The sequence below is a fragment of the Lethenteron reissneri genome, chromosome 29, assembly GCF_015708825.2.
Source record: "Lethenteron reissneri isolate LAM-NWPU_2019-01 chromosome 29, ASM1570882v1, whole genome shotgun sequence".
NCBI classification, from domain to species: domain Eukaryota; kingdom Metazoa; phylum Chordata; class Hyperoartia; order Petromyzontiformes; family Petromyzontidae; genus Lethenteron; species Lethenteron reissneri.
Genome location: NC_083807.1, coordinates 15,102,719 through 15,123,593, shown reverse-complemented (window position 1 = coordinate 15,123,593; position 20,875 = coordinate 15,102,719). Strand labels below are relative to the sequence as shown.

Sequence of the window (20,875 nt, the reverse complement as noted above, 5' to 3'; positions counted from 1 at the left end):
GTGTACCTGTATAGGCCTTACCTTTACAGCAGTAAGTTAATTGTCCGCACTGATCATACGGCTCTCCAATACTCGTTGAAGGTTGAGCAGCCAGCCGGCCAGCTGTCTCGTTGGCTCGATATATTACAGGAGTTCTCGTTCGACGTCATTTATCGTAAGGGTTCCCGGCATTGTAACGCCGATGCACTATCTCGACTGCTGCCGGTGACTCATTGCATGTGTTCCTCCGGGACAAGTCGTTGCTTGCCTGTTGCTTCACTGCTGCGAACTGTCATGTCTATGGTGAACGAGTCTCCCTTGCAGATGTGCCGGCTGATGATGCATTGCAGTTGCTCCGCTCCGTATGGATGCGCGAGCAGCTGTTGGATGACTCCTTAGGGGCTCTGCGGCGTCAGGCGGAACAGACACGTGAGGGTTATATGTCAGTGGAAGGTGGTCGATTGGCTTTTCAGGAGGGCCTTTTGATGTGGAGGGATGACATAGTGGACCATTGGTGCATTGTGGTTCCCGTTGCTCTCCGTGACGGATTGGTTCACGTGTTGCACGGTGAGAAGTTGTTGCACCTTGGTGTTCAAAAGTCCTTGCTAACGTTGCAACGGGATTATTATTGGCCCGGTATGACAGCCGACGTCTCTCAACTTATTCGCTCCTGTCATGAGTGCGCCCGGCGGAAGCCGCCACGCCTGAAGTGCCATCTGCCGCTGCAATCTATTTCCGTTATGCGCATCAATGAGTTGGTGGCTTTCGATGTCCTGGGGCCCTTGCTGATCACTCCCAGGGGTAACAAATACCTTTTGGTGGGTGTGGAATATTTTTCCCAGTGGCCGATGACTTGTCCCTTACTTGACCAATCCGCATCCTCCATTGCTGATGCATTTTTGAATGGCAATGTAATGGACAAAGTTGCCCAGGAGCAATTGCTTACAGACCAGGGCGGAAATTTATCTTCTAAATTGCTATGCGACGTTTGCGACTCTTTGGGCACCAAGAAGATTAGGACGTCGCCATATCACCCTTAGACTGATGGGATGGTCGTGCATCTAAATTGGACTTTGACAGCCATGCTCTGCCAGACTGTGGATGCCAAACAAGCCGATTGGGATTTGCACGTGCCTAGCGTGCTCGCCGCTTACAGGATGACTCCGCACGCTTCCAGGGGGTTTTATCCATTTTCTCTCATGTACGGAAGGGAAAATGTATCACCTATTGATGCTCAATTGAGATCGCCTGTTCGGGGCGCTAAATTGACCCTGCCTGACCATGTGCGGGACTCCCTGCACCGGATTTCTGAGGCGCGCGAGGCGGCTCAAGTTAACACCGCTAACGGCACGCAATGAGCGCTTTGCGCGCAGGTCCGGCCACAACTTGTCATGGTCCGTTGGCGACCGGGCCTGGCTGCATTGCACCTCACCCAAACTGCACAAGCCGTGGCATGGGCAGGTTGAAGTGGTTGAGGTTAAGCGCCCACATTGTGTATGTATTCGGGCAGGTCGGCGTCGTTGGTTCATCCACCCGTCGTGGTTGAAACTCTTCGTCCCTCCACGTGTTGCTTCGTCATCCGATGAGCCGGAGGGGGGTGCGGTTGTACGTTGATCCTCCGAAGATTTGTTTTTCCGTCCACAGCATCCGACCCATGACTGCCGTCGCGGACGATGGCCTTGCCGGGTCCGGCCCTGTTACATCAGACCCCTCCGCTCTTCTGCCGACCGCTACACTTCCAGCCGTGCCTTATCGACGCGAAACGGGATACGGCTACCACGGAAGGTCCGGCGTCGCAGACCCATTCTAAAACGCCTCGATTTAGCTGTTTATCTTCGCTTTGGTTATTCACCTTTTAATGCCGGCTCGTACAGTTCGTGTTGCTTTTATGTCTGTTACACACCCTTGTCGTTGCCGCAGGGTCTTTTATTGCGTCTCTCCATTACTCGTTCATTTCATTCTTAGCCGGGATGGCTATTTTTTTTCAGTCGGGGGGGAGGGGGGGGGGTGATATAATGAGAGAGCGCCACCTGGGGGTTACAGGGGACATCTGCACGGCCACCGCTGGGTAACCTGTATCCAATCTGGAGTAGGGATTCAATGAAGGCCAAAGTTAACTGGCGAACCTACGGGGAATATTCGGGAACGATCTAGAGGGTTCCACGAGGGGGCATGGCTGTAGGCAGAGCTTAGTTCTGCCGGGGGGCATATAAGCGGAGGCAGGAGAGGACTCGAGGTCGGTGTGGGAAGCCTCGGGTCGGGACTGCATCGCCGTTCTACCTCTCCTTGCCAACGACCACGTGACGAACCTCCAGGGAAACCGCCTCTCCTCCGGGCACGCCGCCAACCAGCGGCGTGAACGGAGAGAGAGAGGGAAAGGGAGACGTGCCGCAGCAGCGGACGGGGAAGCGAGAGAACTACCCAGAGAGAGAGAGCGCGGAGCTGTGCAGCCATTCTGTTAAATAAAAGACACCAGTCCAGAGTCGTCGTGGAAGTCGTTTATTACAATAGTAAGAAGCAAAACCGATAAAGCTACATACTTCTCCCACCGAAATATTTGTTGTTTTTTTTATTTGCATTTTGATTGCTTGTGTTGTGGTTATTGCAAACAATGATCCCTTGTATAAAGGTGTCAGTTTGTGTACCAGATTAAAGGGTAAAAACCTATTACAGTGATACCTCGGTTCACGAACGCTTCTGTTCACGAACAACTCGGTTCACGAACAGAAAAGTTCATAAAAATATGCTCCGGTTCACGAACTCCGCTTCGGTTCACGAACAGGAGCCGCGGCCATTTTAATGCTATTTCCAGGCTGTCACATGGTCGTGACTTCCTGTAGGAAGATCGTGGAGAGAAGAAGAGACACAGAAAGAAGTACTGTGAGTACTGTGAAGACACTTTCAGTGACTTTTTGGTGTGCTTTTTAGCACATACAGTACTGTACTGTACAATACTGTACTTACTGTATTGTACAGTTCACCCGTTTGAGTGCTTACTAAAGTCATCTCAAGCAAGGTTAGTGTTCTCTCTTTATACATTACTATACTGTACAGTACTAATGTGTATTGTAATTTGTTTCATATTTTTGTGCTTCAAAAACCAAAAAAAAGGTCAGAACGGATTAACCGGATTTACATTGAACCCTATGGGAAAATGTGCCTCGGTTCACGACCAATTCGGTTCGCGACCAGAGTCAGTTCACGAATTAAGTTCGTGAACCGAGGTATCACTGTACTATATTTTGCTGCTGGTAAAGGAGGTCTCATAGTATATGATTTTTTTGCCCGTATTGAAACGGCTGTACACAGTATGGACATGAAAACTCACTTTCCTGTACAAGAATATAGGTAAACCGTATGGGTTGACGACAGATATGAGTGTGTCAAATAAAACCTCCACACACACAGTAAACAGAGTCCCACCTATACAAACATTTAAAAATCTGCAACATTTAACATACGTTTATGCAATGTTAAATACATTGACTTAGAATCAAGAAAAGGAAGAAGACGGCAAAGGAATTAACATTACACCGCAGTCAAATGCACGAATGGTGCACACCACCAGTCTCGATAGCACAAATACCCCACGAACCCACCCTGGACCCCTTCCGGACCAACCCCATACCCCTGGAGACAGCCTTGACCAACCCAAAAAATACTCAGAACCTACACAGAATCCACTTGGAACCAACCCAGACCCCACCAGACCCACCCAGGATACCCCCCAGGATCCCCCTCAGACCCACCCCAGACCTTGCCCAACCCAACCTAGACCGCCCCGGCCAGACACCAGACCCCCCGACCCCCCTGAACCCCCCTGGACCCCACCCGAACCAACCCCAAACTCATGCCGGACCCCCCCCAGACCCATCCAAAACCTCCCTGGGACCTGCCCAAACCCCCACTGGAGCCCCCTGGACCCACCTTGGAGCCCCACCAGATCCACCCTAAACACCCCCCACCAGACCCCCACCAGACCCCCCCCCCAGACGACATCAGAATCCCCGCCCCCACCACACTTGCTGTTCTACCTTCTATAGACCATTCAACCTATAATTTATAACACGCAGATGTCTTAATGTACCTCCGATTAGCACGGTTGGCAACATATGGTGAAATAGAAGTTCAACATACATACAACCCACGAACCTCGCTACCACTCTGTTGGATCACAGGCGCGTCTTACCACCGCCACCATGCCCAATGCACTGTGGTGCCTGAAAAAACCACAACCAGAAAGGATTGCCACCTTTTCTACAGACCAAACCCAGACAGGCATATTTCTCAGTCAGCCTAGGACCTTAGGTGTATCAAGACTGTGCAGTAAATAGTAATAAACTTCAACAGAATTCCACCAGATCTCGGTACATATTCATTCTCGCCACCTTGACTGTCTTGAGTCAGAACCAGACAAGTGGCAATCCTACTGCCAGTGTCAACATTTTTATTTATTCGGGGGCTTATGCTGGGTGACAGTCACTCAGTAAAACACGTGCTCCATGAGCGAGCGTCCCTCGCTGTTGTTTCGCTCTTTAGGGAGCTGGGCATCCCCTGCAGTCTCGGCCCAGCCCTCATCATGGTCCAGCCTCCTCAGCGGCACGGGGGCCACGGCAGCGACAATGGCGGTCGCCAGGTCAGAGCAGCTGTGGCTCTCGCACTCCTCTGCAAGGCCCCGCCAGCCGGAAGAGGGGCACACGGCGTCGTGCTCGATGACTTCTCGGAGACAGTCTAAGGAACAACCATGGGGTGGTGGTGTCAGCACACAATAAGTTAAGGTATAGGTGCACCATTGCAATTGCTTGTTTACAGAACTGCTTGTGGAGAGACCTCCACTCGAGGGAGATCTTGAGAAACTGTCCACAGAGTATTTGGCCTATATTTACCGACGTCATGTAACAATACGAAAATGGCCAATCGACTAACTGTGGTGTACACCTTTATACGGTAGGGTGACCAAAGGTAAGATCATTTTTAGAGAGGCGTGGCCAAAGGTGGGAGAATTTAAATAATTTTTTCTGCTGCCATTCTGGGGAGAAGGAACAGTGTGTTTACTATCACACCATGGTAGCTAATTATCTTAAATTCGACAGTTTCATTTGCAAGACAAAGTCCGTGTGTTGTAGATGGTGGATCCAGAGCTGCTGGGGAGGACTGTGATGAAGGCATGTGAATCATGGCGGGGGATTGACCTTACCTCACACTCGTCGTGCAGGTTGATGAAGGAATAATATTTCGTCTCACTTATTGCCGAGTTGCTGAAATTGGTTTGGGTGGCCCTTTCCAGTTTAGCTACGCAGATCTACAAGGCACTTGAGCTTCTTTGCTACAGAAAGGTAATGTTTCATTGAAGAGGAATGAAATGTGTTCAATAATTTATCATTGAATACTTCAATCATCACTATTGTATAGTTTAATCTGAGTCTATCACCATGAGGCACACTTGTAATGCTGAATCTTAAACCAAAGAAAACATAAAAGACGTCGATAGAACAAATGTACAAAAATATGATAGAGAGTGGGAGAGCAAGCAAGGGTAAGGAAGCATGAGAAAGCGAGATAGCGCAAGAGCCCGGCTAAGCGCATGGGTGTGCGTAGAGTTCATGCATATGGCTTCAGCAAATAATACAGAGAAGTTCATGTGTTTACGTCTTTAGAATTGCGTGTGCACATACGCATGTCGTGTCCTACCGCGCAACTTAATTAGCGAACTAACAGTGTTCCTGGTCAGCGTATTCCGGTTTATGTGTATTTTTGTAGCTTTTCCAGCTTGCCCCGTAATCGAGTACGGCTTCGAGAGGTTTTACTGGACTAACATTTGATTTTCCTCCAGTGCAATGAGCCATTCTCTGCCCCTGTTGGTGTATTTCGTATATTTATCTCTGGATCAGCACAAACGTCCAGAATCTTCTTAAGTGATATGTGTAGATCAATAATTTCCTTTGGTGACTAAACAAACGGTGTAAATTCCACATTCCTATGGTCAAAGTCGGTCTATCCATGTCATGACCGATGCTCACTCTACACAAAGCAGCACACCAAAACCTTGCCCATCGTGGGGGTTACATTCCTGACAATAGCCGCAATCATAAAAAACACAATCCGCAAACTCAAAGGCAAATGGGAAAAATATGGTTTGGTTCCCGGTTTGTAACACAAAACCCCCTCCTTTTGTTTTATGTCCGCCTACATGAACCGAAACAGGAAGTATTTTTTATGTAAACGCATAATTAATATTCTCTATAGTGTTAAATATAACCTGTACAGTAAATGTATAGATTGAAAAAAAAAACATGTATATTCTTCTGCGACAGCATTGCAAGCACAGTGCAGTTAAGAGTACCTATATAGTACTTTTACGATGCGTACTGTACAGGAATCTCACGGTCTTAGCCGCGAATGATCGAGCCATAGCAGCACAAACGGTGAACTGCACCTCAATAAACGTGGTGCAAATAGCCAAATCCACAATGGGAAAACCCACGATGGCCAAGGTTTTGGTGTACTTAATTTAATGAAATCAGACAAGTGAAGAGCTGAGTCTGCACTCAACTAAATTTTAACCTCCAACCTTCCAAATGCATGTTGAGCACTCTAACAGTGCCAAGCAGCTGGCTATTCATTGCCATGTGGCTGTGTAATTACGTGTTCTCTGTCGGAGAGATGCATTTGTCCTTCAGGGGCTGTATATGTCTCAAATGCAAATGTAGTTAATTGTTAAGTGCATGCTGTGCTGATCATGCAGCGGTGATGTACAGCTCACCTGGCCCGCAGCTGTAGATGGCACGCAGGAGCTGCATGGCGTAGCAAGTCCGCTGGGCAGACACCAGGACTGAGGCTACCAGTCCCAGGGATAGCATGGGGAGCCGTCCCCGCCAGCCCTGAGTGAGACCCCGGACTAGCTCCATGCTGGCACAGCGGAGAACCAGGTATATGCAGTCCTCTGCCAAAGCCACGGGGGCATTGATTAATTAATTTGCTTTGACCGCCAAACAGTCCAAATATCAGTGGCCACTACACTCGAAAAAGCACAAGCACTTACTCATCTCTATAGGTGGCGCTGAACCACAGAAGGACATTCTTTAACTCCTCTGATGGGGGAAGGAATTTAAACAGGAAGGACTACCATTCACTTCCTGCAAATTTAAAGTAATTTTACCAACCCCGGAAAGATTTGTGTACATTGAACTTCCTTCAAGCCGTATGTAGCCAACCGTGCTAATCAGAGGTGTGGCCGAAGGACGACAAACTAAAAAAAAGCGGTTCTAAAGAAATTAGTTTTCAATCTAGATATAAGAGTGCATAGCACCAGTGGCTTCCTAATACCAGGAAGTTAAGTTGATCTCAACCGGGAGTTGAACTCATGGGTTCTAAATTGTGAGTCATCTTTATCAAATCATAAAATATATCCATGCAACAGCTCTTCACTTAATTCACTTGTTTATATAACTTTAGACGTTTTAAAACCATGCTGCTGTACAAGTGCACCACAAGGAGCAGGTAAATTGCCACCTACTGAAATAAAATCCATGCGGCTGAACAGTGTAGCGTGTGCACAAAGCACGCATCATAACCTCACCCATGCTGAAAGAGTCACAGGTGTGGACATAGGCAAGAGCTCCCTGCACTCGGCCTTGGCAGCACAGGGCCTCGGCTGCCTTCCCGTGGGCACCAGACCCGGCAAACACGGCGTGTGCCAGCACCAAACACAGAGGGGCAGTCGTTGGCTCCGTCTCACCATACCGGCAAATCACATCTCCTAGTGCTTCGGAGAATGTTAGCCTGAATGCAGACACACCATCACACCACACGCAAGCATCACCTCTGTACATAATGCCTGTATAGCAATCCCTTGCCAACCGCGGACTTGCCTACCACGAAATTCATGTATACACGTTTTATTATCTGTATACCAATTTACTAAACGCGGCCTCTAAGCACGGGTCCGCAACATGCAATTTACAAATGTTGTCTGGATGCGGTTCTACTCCGCACCTCCTCGCCACCCGTGGGGCTGCATCGTAGCCTATCAGCTGTCCGTCTGCATTGTTGTGATTTTCGCAGGCCACAGACCGTGTCGTATCGCAACCATAGAGGGAGGTGTACCGGAACTTACACTAAAAAAACACAGCAGCCATGCATCCTAACTTTTTAAATGAAAAGCACCAACACCACCGATCCAGCCAGCAGCACCACTGTGACTGCCTCCTCGCCTGCCTCCTCGCCTGCCCACTCATCTGTCATTGATGACCCGGAGGAAGAGGGGGAGGGTGGGCTGAGCTCCTCCTTCTACCCACCCCTTCCCCCATCATCTTATTTTAGTATCTTGCCCTTCCCCCGCACCTCCGCATAGGACGGTTGGCTACGTACGGTACGAAAGAAGTTAAATATAATACATACATTTTCATCATCATTGTTAATATTAAAGGTATGTAAAGTTAATGTAATGTTTATGTTTTATTACGTTATTTCATCATGTACTATATTTTATTCTGTGTTTAGTTAATAAACAGGCAAGTTAATTAAGCTACGACAAGTCTGACCATGGCCCCTATACTTGACCAACCACTGATTTGCCTACCGTGGCCTTTTCCAGGAACCTAACCCTCGCGATTAGCAAGCGATTTCTGTACTTCGTGCATTGTGTTAATATCAGCATTTGGGGTGACATAGGTGGCCAATTATGTGAAGGAAGTGGTGTGAATGTGATTCTCATGAAACATACCGGTGCTGTGTCTGTATGTATGTCCATGTGTCTGGTATTGCATGTGTGTCTGTAATGGCTGTGTGATACTGTGTGGAAGCTACCTAGCTTCTTTTAAAAGCTCTGGGTCTTCTTGGCCACAATTGTGTCCTCTCTACTCTAAGCTTACAAAATGTGGACCCATTTAATCATACATCTGTGTTAGCTTGAAACATTCAGGCTGGCCGGCCTACAATCCATGCTGGGTTTAAGCAGGCTGGATCGTGTGGGGAGCTCAAACATCTTGAAAGAACTGGAAAGAGTGCCATTCGTGAGCTTCTCCTGCAGGCGAGGTGACATTGACTGGGTCATGTGGCCTGCATGCCAAGCCTCCTTGTGGCGAAGCAGGTTCTGTTTGGCCAGACAGAGGGGAATGGCATGGGCTGATGAGGTACAGGAGGATGTGGAGCTGATTGGACTTACAGATGACTGGTACCAGCAGTATCAATAATGGCCTCTGCTCTTGCAGGACACTACTGGGCTGTTTAAGGCAGTCGCCCTCCAACAAGGATGGAGGAACGATGAACATAACAATGAACAGAGTACTGGTCAGTTAAATTACAGAAAGTTGGCACGGTGGGCAGCACAGGTGGTGCATTTGTCTGTCATCTCAGTCAACTCATATCTTATGAGGCTGCCCTGTGACCTGCTATCCGCAAACCTTCCACACTTTACATGCCCTCAAAGTACACCTCGCCTGGCTCAAGCACCGTGGTGACATGATCGCGACTTACTGACGAATGTCAGCTGTTGCTGTCTGTATGGGGAATGGTGGCACCGTGGTTAGTACACTGCATTATAAACCCATCTTCCTGAGTTCGATTCATGCTCAAAGGCAACATTAGTGGCAAATATTTGAAATGCTCATGGGCCTCCCCTAGCTCGACTCACCACTGGGTTGACAAAGGCGGCGAGGCGTGGTACAGGCCACACCACCGCCTCGTATGGCACGCCGGCCTTCATAGGTGCTTGCTAACAGGACTTGTCCCAACAGCATGTGTAGACTACATGGAGGATCTTTGCCTCTATATTCATATGTGCGTATCGTACATATTATTGTGATTGTGTATGATTTTCACAGGCGAGTACCGGCAATGTGTCACCCAGTGCATGAGCAGGTCCAGCCTGTGCTCCTGCAGCGAACAGCAGGTGGCCTCCAGACTTGTGCGAGCATCGGGCAGGCGCCGAGCGGCCGTCGCAGAACCTATCAGTGTCTGGAACCAGAGCAGCAGGGGCAGTGGCTCTCCGTGCTGCCGATGGAGCGCTGGGGACAGGAGGTGTGACCAGCAAAGAGACCAGGGGAGGTGAGGTTTGATTGTAGTGAACAAAACTTTGTTTGACACACGAGTCTTCCATTAACTAAAACAAAGATACCCCATAAATGTATATAGGTGTCTGGGGCCAGTGCTGTGAGCACCTATTAAGGCTGACATGGCATACAAGGGGGTGGTGTGGCGAGAATCATGGCTGCCAACCTTTGTTCCCTTTAGCCCTGATGTTTACACACGAGGCCAGATATACATTTACAGCTGAGTCGACCTAAAGGTAGGACAGAACCAGTTCAAATATCACTACTGTTATTAGCCGTCAATTAAATTAATGCAGCTCTGTTCGTAGCACAGTATGCTAACCACTGCACTACCACTCCTACAAAAACACACAGGTGTGCACCTGCATAGGCTTATCCAATGACCTCAAGGAGAATCCAAAATATGGTAAGTCACCACTTAACACATGTTCACACAACATGTTTTCATTAAAACGCGGTTATTCCACGAGGGAACACTTTTCACACAAAGGGGAACGCGCAACGTAGCGTGGAACGTTCGCCGTTGTAACACGGAACGCTCGCCATTGTAACGCGGTTTCTGAGCGGTTGACAATGAACTACTTTCTTGAGCTGCACAGCTGAGCGGTATGATACAGTACGCAGAATGATACAGTAACGAAACAGTAATTTTTCCCGCCATCTTACCCTGTGTGCGTACATCGTATCTCCCCAAATTTTATCGCTACATTATTTACAGGGAAATTGTTTTCGCTTCATGCCATTTTCGCTTAACGCAGCACATTTTTTGCGCTTAACGCAGTGCATCTACCACATTAAACGAGGACTTACTGTATGTATAAACTGTGGTAGCTTGTGTCTTCAATATTAAGATGCAATGGAGTCGACATGAGTTTATTGGTCTCTGGAAATAAGCAAAGGTGAATCAAGTGGTCGATCCTAAAGTTGAACGTTTTGCATAAATGAGCTTCCGCTTGATTATAGAGGGACTGTTGTTCCGCTTAGCTCTGGCTAGCCTATCCTCCTGTACCGAGTTCTCTCCCCGGTTACTCCCGGAAAAAGTTACTCCTGTTCACGTTTACAGATCCTGTTACCCCTATCTCCAGTCATCAATGCTACCAGCTGCTCCTTTGCCTTTGTGCCATTCACCCCACCCCCCAACCTCGTCACCTGAGCCCTCTAGCCCTGTGACCGGTTACCCCCTGTGCACTGGCTCCCAGAGTCTCACTAGAGAAGCAGTGAGCGGTGTGCTCCTTTCGCAGGATTCCGTGGGGGCTGCTGGCCGCATGCTGTGCCGCTTGTTCGTAGTGCCCATCTTGAAGCAACTCATTAAACCTGCACGCACCCACCCAATCACAGACCGCACCGCACAGCAGCATCGTCCGGCCATAGGATAAACACAAGCTGTTATCCTGAACTCCATTGAGTTTGTTTATACATTTGTAGTGTGTTAGGCGCACATTTGTACTTGGAGGCAACACGTTTATTTAACACAATGGGTAACTCTTAACAGGATAACAGATTAGGGTGGTGACCACCACGACTAACTAAACTGACACTCGGAGAGACAATTCTATAGTCGGACCAGGATAGCTAACTGGCTGCCTGGTCGACGCGTGAAGACCGTAGACCGCGGATCGAGGATAGCGACTTCATTCCCAGAGTTTAACGCCCCGATCCCTCTCGGGACCCTGCTTATAACTCCCCTGGCGTGGCCGGCCCCGCCCCTGGCCACGCCCCCCTTCCAGAACCCTCGTGGGGACTCTGGATTCCCATTACATGATCCTCTCACCCCCGACTGGGGGCCCGCCTGCCCCCCTCGTCCGGTCACGTGCCCTCCCGGATTCACCTCACTGTCAGGTCTTGACGCGACCCCCTTCTCAGCGACACCCGGGCTCCGCCCTTACAGTACCACTCCTCACACGGCACTGTCTCTACACCACGGTGGCCCCCTAGAGGCCACCACACATTCATAATGCAGCTTTTTGGGATAGATCGCGTAATTATAAATATGTCGCAATCCCACCTCCACCCAACACATCAAATTCATAAGATTTGTCACGTGAACAAAATGTCCCAATTAGTTACTTCAGCATATTGGTGTGTTGGAGAGCAACCCCACAACATTTACAATTTTACACGTAGGCTTTCGTGACCAATATCATCCATAATAGAGGTTGTTTTGGGTTAGATCGCGTTGGGCAAACAGGACAAATGATCAGCACAAGACTAAAAGAACATCAGAGAAATATTAAATACTCCCAAATACAACTGTCAGCAATAGCAAAACATGTGTGCCAATAAGGACACTCAATTGATTTTGATAATGTTGAAGTTCTGTGCAAAACTAGCTACTACTGGCCAAGACTAATTAGAGAATCTATCGAAATTGAAAGAAATAAAAATTAGGATTTAGTGCTGCGTGGAAGCGAATCATCAAATAATACATTGTTTAAATGCATGCCTATACAGGGCACCATACTTCAATAGGGATTACCCTTGGTACGGCTATTTTAATACACACAATGGACGTGAAAGAATAATGCGCATGCATAATGTATGTTGACTCTTTAATCCCCCATGCCCCACTTTGCGCAAAAGCACAGAAGTGTGGTCACCACATCTACGCCTCTATATAAGGAACGAAACAGGCAGACTTCTCCAAAAATCTGGCTGTCGCCTGATGAAGATAGATGTAATTGTAGTGACTGTGAATGTCACTGTGTGGTGCCGGCCTTGCGAGGCCAAGGCGGATAATATGTTGTCATTATGTGCAGCCCACTTACTGGGCGTAGTACCAGCCCTAGCGGGGCTTGGGTGAGCGCTGGTTAGCGCAGAGGCACCACGTACAGTGTGCGGTGCGGGCTCCCGGTGAGAGGGCGAGAGAGTGTCAGCCAGCCAGGGTTACGTTGGGGCATGATACGCTGGTTGACCTACCGACACGTGACCGGATGATATTGGAGGGGGGCCACCGGTGGACGGAGGCCACTGGGTGGTCACGTGGTATAGAGGAGCTCTCGGGAGCCTTCGGGAAAGAGCTCGAGCGATCTAGAAGGTGGGTGGGGCGAGAGGCGGAGCCAGCCCCAGGCCGGGCCAATATAACGGGGGCTCGAGGTTCTTGACTGTTGGCGAGTTCAGATCCTTGGCGGCATTCCTCGCCATCCCGCCGCAGGCGTTTGACCAGATGGCCGCTGTTTTCGAGCCTCCGCTGAACACCCGCCAGAAGTTCGCCGTAAGATGCAAAGGGGATGGTGAGTCGGCTCTCGCCTACCGAAGTGCACTCTTGGCGCTGGCGAAGGCCGCGTTCCCAAAAATGCATCACGACGGCCTTGACGCCTTGGTCCTCGAGAAGATGTTGGGAGTCGTAAAGGACCTCAATACTGTGCTCCCTGCCGAGGATGGTGAGGTGTCTTCACTCAAGTTCGCAGGTGTCACATTGCAGCAGACCCTGCAACGTGACAGGGTGTTGGTGGCGTGCGCTACGTCTTCCATGGAGCCTGGAGCCCACACAGACGAGGAGCCTGCTCCTGCATGCTCGCTGCACCAGCGGGGCGGCATTCGTCGGGGTGACGGCGATCGGCAGCGGGATGACCGGCGGTGGGCGAGGTCTGCATCATCCCAGTCCAGCAGTGGACGGGTCCAGCTACAACTGCGGCCTGCCGGGGCACGTACAATCGGGCTGCCGGGTTCCTCGACGGCAGCCCTCAGGACGTCCGCCTTCCTACAACTCCCTGCTTCTTAAGGCGAGTCGCGGCGCACCCCACACTCGGCCCCGGGGTTCACTTCACCCATCAGGGGGGTTCGATTTGCGTCAGGGTTGCGCGCGGGTTCAGGGGGAGTCGGTTCATGTTCGCGACGCACGGCCGCTCCGACCGGATCAGTGGTCGGAACTGGCACATCGAGTGGTTGCGGTAGCCGCGGGGTCATCGCCTGTGCTTGGGTTCATTGAGGGGGTTAAAATTTGCATGCTAGTTGACACCGGCGCGTCTTCAACCATTATTTCCAACCTCATTTACAATATTTTGCCCCCCTGGTGTCGGATTTTGGAGCCGGTGGATGCTCCGTGTTTCGCCACCAACGACGGATCGTTGGGGATAATCGGTCGGATAACTGTTTAGTTGCGCATTGCGGATGTCACATTGTCGGGCCATGTTTTGTTTTCTACGGCCCTGGCTGTCCCGTGCTTACTGGGGACTGATTTCCTCGGCAAAATGCCCCTGAAGATTTGTATCGACCAGGGCTGTTTGGAATTGCCGTCGGGGCGGTGTATGGCATTTCTCCCGTCTCTGACCCGTATGTGTTCTGCTAACGGCACAGTACAAGCGCTTGCGTGCCGAACGGTGCGGATTCCGCCTGGCGCGCAAATGCGTAAACCATTCGATGTACGCACTGAGGGGGATGGTATTGTGTTGGATCCCTCAAATAAGCTTAGTCAGGGGATGTCACTCGTAGCGGCTCAGACGCTGGTGTCTCCGGACCAAGAACCATTCATACACGGTCGGACACGACGGTCATTCAGAAGGGTTCCGTGATTCCGCATGCGTTTCCGGCATGTCCGGACCTCAAGATGTGGATGAGGGCTGGATGGATGGACTGTGCTCTAAATGCGGTGATGGGGAAGTTGAGAGCGCTCCTGTGGGAGTTTTCCCAACATTTTTAGTCATAATAAATTTGATATCGGTCGCACATCCCTTTTGAGCCACCATATTGACATGGGAAATGCTGCCCCCATTTTGCAGAATCCTTACCGCTTGAGCCCGGCCGAAGAGGAACATGTTCGGGCGGTGGTTGATGCGATGTTGGCCGCAGATATCATCTCGCCATCCACCAGTCCATGGGGTGCTCCGATCATACTTGTTAAAAACCACGACGGCAGTTTGCGGTTTTGTGTTGATTTCCGTAAGCTTAACAAGGTTTCTGTTGCGGATGCATACCTCTTGCCTCGTATGGACGATTCGTTGGACGCTTTGGTGGTGGTGGACGCGCGGTTCTTTTCCACCCTTGACCTTCTGTCAGGTTTTTGGCAGCTGCCGCTTGACGAGGCTTCAAGGTCCAAGACGGCTTTTAGAACACCACAAGGGTTGTTTGAGTTTAACCAGCTTCCGATGGGGCTCCACTCTGCGCCGGCCACCTTTCAGCGTCTAATAGAGTTGGTTTTAGCGGGCCTCAGTGGGATTCATGCCTAATATACTCAGATGACGTCATTGTTTTCAGTCGCACGTTTGATGAGCATTTGGATCGCCTGCGGGCTGTTTTCATTCAAATGCGTGTGGCCGACCTGAAATTCAAGCCCCAGAAATGTCACCTACTCCAAAAATCGGTTCGATACTTGGGCCATATAGTTAGCGAATCGGGCATCGCGACAGACCCGGAGAAAACTGCTTGCGTTCGGATGTGGCCGACCCCCACCTCGGCCAGCGAGTTGCGCAGTTTTATCGGTTTTGTATGATCCTTCTATCGATGTGCAGTTACAAGCCGTGCCCGCCACGAAAGTGTCCAAAATTTCTGATTCGGTTCGTTTCAATCTTGCCAAACTTTACGAGGTGTGGGAAGCTGCCAGTGCTAACTCCCGGGCCAGACAGTTGGCCAACAAGCGGCTCAACGGAGCCCGTGTTTCCCTGTGCGATTGGTCGCCGGGGGACAAGGCCTGGTTGCATTGTCCGCAGGTGCCGGTGGGCACATCTCCCAATTTTCTGCAACCATGGAGAGGGCCGGTTGATGTGGTTTGGGTCGTGCGCCCGCAATGTATCCAGATTCGGTTTGGTAAGCGGAGTTGGTTTGTGCACCCCTCTCGTCTTAAGCCATTTATTGCGCTGTGTGAGTTTGTTTCATCTCCATATCGCAGGGGCCGAGTGTCTGGTGTGCCCGATGAGCTGGGGCGTGCATCTGCCGATGCTGGTCTTCAGGAGAGTGTTTCTGTTCCGCTCCCAGGCACTGCGCGATTGATGCCTCGCACGTAGCCGCACGTGTCGGTCTTGCGTGCTCTGGATGTGAAGGATCCAACAGCCCGGCCTACTGCTCTTCGTGAGGAGCCGGCTTCGTTGAGTCAATTTCTTGTTCCCCCCGGGCCTTCCAGGTTAGACGAGCTCAACAGAGACGTGCGGTGAGGTCAATGGCTGGGGAGGCACTGGCTCGTGTCAGAGCCAGATTCACACACTGAGGGGGGCGTGGCCTTACGGAGAGGGGCGTGGCCTCACTGAGGGGGCGTGTTAGACACGTCCCCCTCAGTGAGGCAAATGTGATAGCTGCCTCCCCTGGTGCTTTTTCATTGCAGTTTCATGACGAGACCAGCGAGCCTAAATATCTTTATACACATACGTGAAATAAGTTACCTGGAGTATGGATGACGAGGACATGAAATGAAGGGGTCTACAAACATTACATTTTCTTGGTTCTTTCGATAAAGTCACCGAAAGAACCAAGAAGATGAATCCCTGCAGTCACGAAAGCTTTAAATCGAAATTTAAACATTACATTGGTGACATACTGAGATAGTAACAGGCATGCGCTTATTGCCCGCGCTCCATCCAGCTACTGAGGGGTTGCGCAATCAGAGGGGAGGCTGAGCTCATCACTGCCTTACCTCTCATCTCTTCCTGTATTTGAAGAGGAGCTCTGCAAATTTGGCGATTTTGACTATAAAAATGATTGGAATCGTACAGAAATGACATTTATAACACAGATGAGTGGAAAAATCTTAATATTTATTTTATTTGATTATTCTTTTTTTCTACTTTTCGTAACAGCTATTTTCATTGGAGTATGACAGGTGAGGCTCTGCCTCCCCTGCCTCCCCTGACAGCACGTCTCTGGAGCCTAATCTACCTGGAGGCCCGGCATCGTGGACTCGCTCAAAGACTCGATTTGCATGATCCCTGCGCACTGCACACTCCCACACCGTCATGGGTTGTCGTACTCACATGAGTCGTGACGAGTATTTGGCTGATTCTGCTCGCCATCGAGCTCACGGGCGTTGTTACACATTGTGGGTGGGAGATGTTGTTGCTTTGCTCACTTGGTCGACGCTCAGCGATTTCCGCCCTTTTACAGGTTGATTGCTTGTCGTCACTCGTCACTCTCTCTTCTCCGTGCTTTCCTTTGTTCGTGCAGCTGCCAGCTTCACTCGCACTTAACTTCGTTCTGCGAGAAGCGACACCTGCTATCGGCATCGGTGTTTGCTCCCTCACGACGCTCTGCCAGCTGGAGCACGGCTGAAACCCAGCCTCGACCCAGGTTGAACTCAGACTTCTGCGACTCGAACGACCCCTCCTCATTCCATCTCTCCTCGAGGCACGATCTGCCCCAGCTCTCTTGCGAGCCCCGTCGCAACGCTGCGTCGCAAGCCGAGTTGCGAGACTGAGCGCGACTCGAACCAGACTGCACTCAGGCTGTCACCTTAACGATGTCTCGTCGCCCCATCTCTCCTCGAGGCACGACTGCCACAGCTCCCTTGCGAGCCCCGTCGCAACGCCGCGTCGCAAGCCGAGTTGCAAGACTGAGCGCGACTCGGACAGACTGCTCTCAGGCGGTCACTCTCTGACCCCTCATCGTCCCATCTCTCCTCGAGGCACGATCTGCCTCAGCTCTCTTGCGAGCCCCGTCGCAACGCCGCGTCGCAAGCCGAGTTGCAAGACTGAGCGCGACTCGAACCAGACTGCACTCAGGCTGCCACTTTAACGACCCCTCGTCGTCCCATCTCTCCTCGAGGCACGACTGCCACAGCTCCCTTGCGAGCCCCGTCGCAACACCGCGTCGCAAGCCAAGTTGCGAGAGTGAGCGCGACTCGAACCAGACTGCTCATTCGCTATGTGCGCTTGTGCTTAAACTAAAAAACGTGACTCCCCTCTCTCTGCATCTCTTGCGAGAGGGAAAAACAACAAACTGAGCGAGAAGAACCAGACACCCCCGCGACCCCTCCTCGCGACCTTTTCTAACCCCCCAAGCATTCATGGGCCATCTGTTTGTGCCGGACCATTGGAGACAAAGGTGGCTGAGGAGATTTTTGCAATATATTTATGTGGTCCTGTGTGTTACATTTATTCTTGAGTTATATTTTAATGTCCTGAGGTTAAGTGCAACTAAATTTCCACTTAAGCTTTCTGGAATACGTATTCCCTAGTTTTTGGTAAGGTCATGCAGATAGAAACACACAATACAAAATAATCTATGTGCGGTGAATACGAGTAACATAAGGGAATATCTAATAACAAGGCCCCTATTGTTTGTTGGTTAATTCTTTTTGTTAAGTTTCTACTTTTCGGTACGGAAAACCTTTAAGGAAAACGCGAGTTGCACAAGTTGTTTTTCTCTGCTCTGCACCCCCTCCGTGCATCTCAAGATGTCTTGGGAGGTCAGGCCATCGATCTTTGTCCATCTGGATGTCTCTGACCTCTCTATGACCGAATTCTTATCGTTTTAATGGCCCTCCATGTTTCATAGATTCCTGGTATAGCTGGTGGAGAAGTGGGTTGTTTTCATTATTTAATAAATAAAAAAATATATAGATATAATAAAAATATATATACATTTTTTTAAATTGTTCTTAATAAAAAAAAGGGGTATAAACACAACACCAATCAGTTTCAAGGACAATGCATAAATTATCAGAGTATTGTTTTTTGTTTGCATTTGACTGCAAGTATTGTGGTTAATGTAAACATGATTCCTTGCAAAAGGTGTCAGTTTTGTTGCCAGAAAAAAGGGGGAAAACCCTATTAGTATTTCCATGTTCTGTTTACTAGTTGGCTGTGTTGGGTGGTGGTGGGTTTAACGACACATTTATATAATTACGCGATCTAACCCAAAACAACCTCTATTATGTATCTACAATTTGAGTAAGATGTTTCGCTGGTGATTACAACCAGCTTCATTAAGTGATTGCCATAATTGTGAAGAAGTCTTCCTATTTCCAGTCTTAAATTGAGTAAGGTGATGCTATTACTGTGTGCCTACAAGTGCTAAGAGCTAAGGGAGGTTAATGTATTCACGTAAATTATAATGGTGAAATGACAGCCGATTCGCCACTTTAACACGTAGGCTTTCGTGACCAATATCTATAATAGAGGTTTTGTTGTGAGTTTACTCTCAAACACACCAGTGTGCTGAACTAATAACGAATTGGCATGTTTTCTTTACGTGACAAACCTTACAAATTGCCTATGTCGGCTGGTGGTGGGTTTTAACAACACATTTATGTTTACACTATTTTCTATTTATTCGCCCATTTTTTGTGTTCCCCTCTGAAGTAAGTAACTACATGTTCAATCAGTGCATGAAACAAGGTTGGGTATTTTGTAGAAGACATTGCCAATGAAGTGGCTGACTGACCTGTCTATGTAGGAAAGAACTTGTGCCCCCTCCGATCCCTTGCCAGGCTCATCGTCCCCAGAGCCACCGACCATCTCCATCTCTGCTTGCTCCGGGTCATCTACCCATAGGGAACGTGTTCAATGTAATGCATGCAACACAAACACAGGGCACGGTCAGTCTACACCTTGCAACAAACGGCATGTGGATATCTGTGAAACTACTTGACATCTGTGAAAAATATATTTATAGCTCATCGGATTCCTCCAGTATAAATAAATATTCTGATTCTGATGTGGACCACAAGGAATTATGTCATTTAAAGACAATTAAAACCACCAATCCATCAAATCATTCAGACGTTGTCATGGTTACACACTCCTAGAATTGTATCACCACCTTCTGGTGTTGTCTTTCCATTGGCTTTGGACCTCTAGTTTCCATTCTGCATATGTGCCTCACCCATTGTAAACTATTTTTTTTGACTACATATGCAACATTTTTCTTCCACACTCAATTATTAATGTTCAAACTACTAATTGCATTTTACCATGGAATTCCTCAAATCCTCTGCATGTACCTATATTCAAAGACCAGAAGAATATTTATAAAAGAATGATTGAGGCATCATTCCATGATTGTGGTGTATAATTGTTGTTGAAACATTGTAAGCAAATCTGAAAATTTTATGAGTTGTCCCATTTGTTGATGATGTCCACAGTTCAGTTATACTATCTGGTAGAGGAGTTTTCCCCTTTTTAACATTGCAAATGGCATTGTTTATTTTTTTTAAAGAAAAACATCTGGAACTTCATCCTCTGAATATGAGAGATGGTAGAATTCCTGGGCTATACGTATTGTATGCTATCCAAAAATTCGACCTCTAAGTTATCATTCAATCTTTCTCATAAGGCTGTGCATTGCCAAAATTCATCCTTTTCCATAATAGAGGTTTTTGGGTTAGATCGCGTAAATGTAAACGCGTCGTTAAATTCACCACCACCCGACACAGCCAATTAGTAACAAACCTTACTAATATCTATGCAATCTAACCCAAAAACATCGATTATGGATAATATTGGTCGCGAAAGCCTACGTGTTAAAGAACCATCCTTTTTTACTCCTTTTGCTTACTACGATGTTTTACATCGTTTTTGTGTTGTGTTCCCAGATTTCTGATTGAAAGTGATAACAGCATGAACGTGTATTAACAGTGAATTATTTGATACATGTGAGAGAAGAAAAATGAGAACCGTTGGGAAAGTATCACACTGCAACACTGAGAGTGATGGCACAACTACCAAGTGCATTTTCCTGTGCGAGTCTCACCCTGGTGATGCTCATTCTCCCACACCCCCTGTACCATGACCTCGAGCAGGGAGCCACTGCAACGGTCGTGCAGCCGCCACATCCTCGCCGCCCCACGCGAGGCCTTCAGCCTCCTGTACCTGCCACAGAATAAAACATCCCGCCAGAGGCTCATTTTAAAACGTCAACATCCAATTGTCTACCTTTTCTAATGAGTAGAGTAGATGGTTCTAATCTTCATTGGTAGACTT

At 48.9% G+C, this 20,875-nt stretch overlaps 1 protein-coding gene across 2 annotated transcripts in view; it reads right to left on the bottom strand.

Moving 5' to 3' along the window:
- Nucleotides 1–3,998: 3,998 nt before the first annotated feature.
- Nucleotides 3,999–20,875, bottom strand: part of CLHC1 (clathrin heavy chain linker domain containing 1) — a 33,770-nt gene continuing 16,893 nt past the window's right edge. For both annotated transcript variants that reach the window (XM_061562671.1, XM_061562669.1), the window contains exons 6-12: nucleotides 20,646–20,764; nucleotides 19,338–19,437; nucleotides 11,239–11,345; nucleotides 9,812–9,986; nucleotides 7,559–7,761; nucleotides 6,743–6,922; nucleotides 3,999–4,710 (exon numbers count right to left, since the gene is read on the bottom strand). In XM_061562671.1, the coding sequence (XP_061418655.1) occupies nucleotides 4,463–4,710; nucleotides 6,743–6,922; nucleotides 7,559–7,761; nucleotides 9,812–9,986; nucleotides 11,239–11,345; nucleotides 19,338–19,437; nucleotides 20,646–20,764 (1,132 nt within the window). In that variant the 3' untranslated portion in view covers nucleotides 3,999–4,462. The remainder of the gene's footprint in view (nucleotides 4,711–6,742; nucleotides 6,923–7,558; nucleotides 7,762–9,811; nucleotides 9,987–11,238; nucleotides 11,346–19,337; nucleotides 19,438–20,645; nucleotides 20,765–20,875) is intronic.